Source organism: Eretmochelys imbricata, chromosome 5 (assembly GCF_965152235.1).
Source record: "Eretmochelys imbricata isolate rEreImb1 chromosome 5, rEreImb1.hap1, whole genome shotgun sequence".
NCBI lineage: Eukaryota > Metazoa > Chordata > Testudines > Cheloniidae > Eretmochelys > Eretmochelys imbricata.
This window is the reverse complement of record NC_135576.1, coordinates 80,442,439-80,448,870: the sequence shown is the minus strand read 5'-3', so window position 1 is coordinate 80,448,870 and position 6,432 is coordinate 80,442,439. Positions and strand designations below refer to the sequence as shown.

The window sequence follows — 6,432 nt, the reverse complement described above, 5'->3', positions numbered from 1 at the left end:
ATTTAATTTTAAATGAAGCTTCTTAAACATTTTGAAAACCTTGTTTACTTTACATATGACAATAGTTTAGTTATATAATATATAGACTTAGAGAGAGAGACCTTCTAAAAAACAATAAAATGTATTACTGGCACACGAAACCTTAAATTAAAGAGAATAAATGAAGACTCGTAACACCACTTCTGAAAGGTTGCCGACCCCGGTCTAGATAAAGGCATGAAAAAGTTTCTGGCCCAGTAAATTTCTAAAAGGGTGTCTGGGCGCAGCAATAGGGAAGCTTTCAGATTGCTGAGGAGCACATATTTCAGATGCAGAGGTATCTATGATTACATTCCACATTTCACCATATCTAGCCCTTTCCCCAATGAAGAGAATTTTAGCTTTCTTCCTAAAATGTGGAGACAAGACATGTCATATTAAAACAGCTTTTTATTTGTTAATATCACATAAGAAAATTTAAGCAAGTTACACTATCTTTAAAAACACAACTAGCATGTTTAACATGAAACATCCCCCTCCCACGCTTGGTTAAGAAACTAAGTAAAGAAAAAGGTACCAATAAAACAAGTTTTTTCTGCTTCCTTCATCCTCTGATGAGTGCTTACGTGATTAGGCTTTGTTGTTTTTTTTTTAAAAAAGAAAAGCTTGTCTTTTCTATAAAAAAGTTTTGTAACTTTGATTGCGTAGTACAAAAACAAAGTCTTCAGTACAAAAGAATTCATCATCTTGTAAATGCCTTCCACTCCCCAACAGCACCTAAATATAAAGGGATCGACAGCAGATGGCTAGTCTAAATGATGTAGTCTAAAAAACAAAAAAATACAACACAGTGGCATATTTCCCTTTTAACAAGAATAAAAAAAGACTGGCATAAAAAATTGAGGGGTCATTTTCAGACAGTACATAGTTCAGTGTCAACAATTCACATCTTGCAAGAGTTACAGATATGGTTTCTTTTACAAAACTTTCTTTTCGGTGACAAAGGAAATTAAGGCCATCAGACTTGCAGCTTAAAAACTCACATAAAAGAAATATAAAAATATTGTGCTTCTGAGAAGGCTCTGCTCTACAGGCAAGGATTACCATAATCTGAGGAAGCTGGTTGACTGAAGAAATTCACATGATTGCACAGCTTCTGTTAGCTGCCCTTGGGTCTCCCTGTTAGGAATAGAGAAAGTTAGCTCTGAAAAAAAAAAAAAACCCCTACAGTTGAAGATTCAGCATCTTAAAAATGCCACTTCAAACCACTAAAACATGTGATACCTGGTATAGTCTAAGCCAAAAATCAGTCATTACTACAGAGCTTTAACTCAAAATAAATTACCCTCGGTAGCCAGAGGAATGCTAGGTATCCTCTCCTGGAGGAAGATAGTGAAAAAAAGGGAACCAGTAAAACACAAGTTTAAGGGTAATTATTATTTTGGAATGTGAAGCTAGATATTTGGTAAGTTTTGTGGAATGGGCATGAAGTACGATTAGTTTTTTCAACTGAGTACATTAAAGATATAGCTATATTTTCTTAAATTGCTAAGATTCTTTAAGGTACTAAACTGTACAGTCCCAGAAACATAGATGTGCAAGTAAAAAGTACTTCAACTACTGTTCAACAAAAATTTGAATCTATACTAATCCCATAAACAATGTTATGAGACTTGGCTTTCAACCAAAGAGTCTGGCAACTGAAAATAATATTTCCCACAGCAGCCATAACTCTCTTTATGGTAATAGGTAGTATTCTGTAGCATCTTGTGCACTAACTTTACCTCTATATGGGTGTTCTGGTTATGAGCTTGGACTGATATTTTCCCAAAATTCAGTGCTCATGTGCTTGGCTTCTCATTTTTTAAATAAAAATTAGACTAATCTGCCCGTAACAAAATACCTGCTGGTGGAAAAGATCCTCTTCTTCAATTGCCTCAACTGCTTCTTCCTCAACTTCCTCCTCTTCGCCTTCACGTAGAGTTGTTTTGAAGACAGTGGTTCTCTGAGCAATTTCCTACAATAAGAGTTAGGTTTTAGATAATAAAACAGTAACACTTCGTAAGTCTAGAGACCTGATGCTTCTAAACCAGGTGCCAATATTATGCCTACCCTGAAACAAAGAACCATTGCTTGTTCATCTGCGGCCTGAATAGACTTTATTCATATGCCTATACTATACACATTAGCAACGCCTACTAAGAAATGCGCTTTTCAAATTGTTTTCCTTGTTAAGTTCCTCCAGTAGCTAAAAGGACTCCTTTAGGGACTTTGGTCTAACATACGTTTTCTTTTAGACATTTCCTGCTCTAAGAATTCTCTCTCTCCCTGGAAGTCAACTGATTGTTCCTCAATAGATTAGTGTTCCCACAGTTCCAATATCTCTATAAGCAAATGCTACTGAGTTTTGGAGATTTAATTCAAGCAGAAAGTAAAAGCATTTCATCATAATGCCAGGAGGCAAGCATTACAAGACCAACCTTACTGGAAAGCCGGCCCTAAAACTATCTTCAAACATTTTTTTGAAATGCTTCATCTTTATTGGGATGCAACTTCTGTCCAGCACCTAATCTGTCAGTCCAGTAAGCAGTCTTTCAAGAAAGGTTTAACTATATCTAATCTAATTTACCTCTCCCTGAGAGTTTTTCAATATAACTTTCACATCTTTGCCAGTGCCCCAAGAATTCTGGTTCTTCCAGATGAGGTCAGAGGGAGGGCTGGCAGTAACTCCAGCATTCGCAGCCCAGACCTGGAAGAGAAAGGAAGTCATACAGAGACCTGAATGAAATGAGTCTCAGTCACACAATACATCTGTGATTACGGCTAGTATGTGAGAGAAGTGGTTAGGTGCGGAAACTTGGTGGATTTACCCCTCTTAAAAGTGGAGGCCTCTGCGCATCTGTTTTACCTGTTTAAAAAAAACCCCACTTTTGTACATGCAGACTGGACAGTTTTAATGTGTATCTTCATGTACAAGTGCATGGTCAAGGCTCAAGGTGCACTTGATGCCAACAGAGATGCTAATATCTTAAGTGATCTGAAAATATGACTAAAAACTGTAAACTCATTCTCCTATTTGTGTTTACATTGCTTTCAAACGGTTTCACATCTTTATCAAAGCTAATTTCACTTACTGTAACAGCCTGGCCTGCCTTTAGTACATATCTTGAGGTATATTTGTAACTGACAGAAATGTCTCCTATTTTTCTGATCATCTCCCAGCCTCCCATTGGTTGATCCTATGTACAAAGGGAAAGGAATTTAAGATTAAATTTACACCAACAAGTATAATTTCCTGCAAGATAAATAGAAATCATCATAAAGCCCCCCCTCCCCCGCGACAGACAGCGAGAAAAAAAGCTTTGCAAAGTTTTCTGTAATATTTGAAGTCCACATAATTACAGAGCTAAACAGACTCAGATTAGCTCTCATGTTCCAGAATGAAACATCACACCATATGACATCTAATTTATAATTCTGATATTAAATTGGTTCAAGGGTTTATTTTTTTTTAAATGTGACATCTATCATCACAGCTTGGGTTCGGGAAATATAGAATATGAACCCCATTACAAATATTTAGTACCTTTTAGGACTCAAACTTTTACATATGAAGTATGTCCAATCTTCTGGAAAACCAAAGACACTCCTGTCATTTTTCTGTTTCAGAACACATCTCCCTAACAGTACTCTGTGACTGCACTATTGTGACAAACACTTTTTTCATGGTTGGTGTAACATGGCTTTTTATAAGTGATGGCAAGAATAAAGAAAACACAAATATTTATGGTCTCTGCAGATGGAACATTTCCAATGTTCTATGTAGAACTGAAGGTTTAATTCTGAAAAAAACTTCTTTCTGAACACAGAAATAAACTTCCAAATGTGAGTGCAATGCAGTCTTGAGTCTGAAGACACTAAGACATATGAGGCAGCCCTATTTATCTTATTGAGGTTTAGGGTTGATAATCAAGTAGTCATTGTGACAAAGTGGGATATATCTGTACCAAATTATGAAGTCTACTTCGTATTGTGTTGAACTGCACACTTTGTATTGCACTGCATTCCAGAGAGTGCCCTGCTCTGGAAAGATGCTGGACACCTTCTTGAAGGACTCTCTGTGGATATCCACTCGGAATGACAACCAGAGGCCCACCACTATGAAACAATGGATTTCTTACACACTGACCTGCAGGAGGGGCTGGAGCATCCCAGTGGAACACATGGAAAGGGGACAGAGGCGACCTACTTGAGGGTGAGGTTCTGCTCTATGCAGGGTAAGGACTTGCAGGAGAGAGAGTACAAGAGGGACTCTGCCCAGCTTTAAACTCTGACAAACCTTGGACTTTCAGAAGGGTGACGACAGACACCGGGGTGGGGGGAGGGGAGGGGAGGAGGAAGGAGCATCAGGACTTTTGCTGTTTACTTTGAGAGTAAAGTTTGTGGTTAAGAAATTGGTTTTTAAGTCCGTTTTCTTTGCTGTCCTACCACACTGTTCTGAAACAAATTAGAAGCCAGGTACACCCACAGCTTAGGCGGAGTTCTGAAGGGGGCTTCAAAAGTCTCAAACTCTGCTTTTGGGTTCTAGAACAGCTGGGCAGAGAGGTGCTCTATGTCCCAAGAAAGGGCTTCAGACAAGAGGTCTGAGCCTGGGAGCATGCCCTACACATACCCAGACCTAGAAAGCGACCAGATGCTCCCCAGAGCTAGGTGACTTGAAAGCACATGGGACCCAGCAAATGGAGAAAGGGACACTGGGTCAGACTGCAACAATTAGGGTTTGAAGTTTTGTAGTTTCTCTCTTTTGCAGATTAGTACTATGCTTTACTATAGCTCCTTCTAGAGGAGCTCAAAGCTCTTTTTAAAAAAAATTAATGTATTTTATCTTATCACACCTTTGAAGGAGAAAAGGGATATCTTCATGTAATATATGAAAAAGTGAAGGGACAAGTGTTGTCTATATTTGAAACTTCTATCCATTGCTGGCTTCAGGTGCCAGTGCTGGATGCACATAAACTCATTCTGAACGCAGTTTAGCTGCAAACAGTCACAGACAAACCACACTCAGCACCATTTTGGCAACTGTGATCAAGGAGAGAAAGCATGGTCTTGTAGACATGGCCTTCAGTTTCCAGCTGACACAGACTTTCTGCACAACCATGAGCATGCCTCATCTACAGTGTGGATGTGACATGATTTCAATCATTTGTGGCTAGCCAGTGTAGCTAAATCAGCACAGGCCTCACATATTGACAGGACAAGGCACTGTATGGTGTGACTTACACTGGTGCCATTTACCCCAGTTCTAAGCAGCAGTAAACTCCACTGGTGCAAATAAGTGGTTTTGGACATGTAAATTAGGGTTTTGCAATGAAAGCTGGATACTAGATGAGTGCAACTGAGGCAAATGCCTACACAGACAGCACCTTCAACTGTGTGTCTCAGTTCCCACATCTGTAAATTAAGACTATTTTCTTTTTGCTGCCTTTTGCCTTGTCATTTTAGATAACAAGGTCTTTGCGGCAAGGACCGTCTCTTACTACATGTATGCTCAGTGCCTAGAAATGCGACTATTATCTTACGTGATTAAGTGTTTAGGAATCTCAGTTGTACACATTATCAGGAAGAAAATACCGCCAATGCCAGAATGTTGGGTAAGAGGTCATGCTGGATCATTAATTTAATACCGAATCCTAGAGCCATTTGCTTTCTACAGCACTCCTGGGTTCAGGCACATGATACAAAGCCTGAAAGACAAATGCAGCCTGAGGCTGTCTTCTTGCAATCAGTATATCACAAAGTGATGGCACATCATTTTGTTTTCAAACCTGCTCAGAAGTGTTCTTCAAGCGGATGAATTTCCCATCCACGTCTATCTCCTCAATACAAACATTTCCAGTAGCAGAAGCTGAATGGGAGATGCTGACACTACTGCTGGCTTCAGATTCTTCCACATCAATTCTCTTCCTCTTTCCTCTGGTTGTGCGCATGCTACGACTTGATGATGCCCGAGAGACTGTCACCCGAGAAGATGGGCTGGGAGATAGTTTCAACCTGGATTTGAGGAAGGAAACACGTACGTGGCACATCAAGTATTTCAGTGCTCTCTTACATAGCACATAATTTTCATTTCCTTATGGCTGGGTTGACAAAAGAAGCTGCCACTGCAAGCACCACAGTACATTTGTCATATCTGGCTCCCCAAGAGTTTGCATACTATTCCACTTAAGTCAGACTAACAAAATAAGCAATACTTGCACCTTACCCTTTTTTTTTTTAGGCTTCCTCACCTCCATATTTTAAAAAAACTGCTAATACTAAGGATTTTCTCCCTTTACAGGTGTACTGTTAAAGGTTGCTGAAAAAAGTAAGGCTTTGCATAAATGCCCTGCAGATTTGCTCATCTCTTCTTACCACATCTTGCCTTTAAATTATTTATTATTAACACCTACT

The 6,432-nt window shown here is 39.1% G+C and overlaps 1 protein-coding gene across 1 annotated transcript in view; it reads right to left on the bottom strand.

Moving 5' to 3' along the window:
• Positions 1-414: 414 nt before the first annotated feature.
• LMNB1 (lamin B1) overlaps positions 415-6,432 on the bottom strand; it is a 41,980-nt gene continuing 35,962 nt past the window's right edge. The window contains exons 7-11 of the mRNA XM_077817391.1: positions 5,808-6,033; positions 3,114-3,218; positions 2,609-2,728; positions 1,883-1,996; positions 415-1,158 (exon numbers count right to left, since the gene is read on the bottom strand). Coding sequence (XP_077673517.1) covers positions 1,117-1,158; positions 1,883-1,996; positions 2,609-2,728; positions 3,114-3,218; positions 5,808-6,033 — 607 coding nt within the window. The 3' untranslated portion in view covers positions 415-1,116. The remainder of the gene's footprint in view (positions 1,159-1,882; positions 1,997-2,608; positions 2,729-3,113; positions 3,219-5,807; positions 6,034-6,432) is intronic.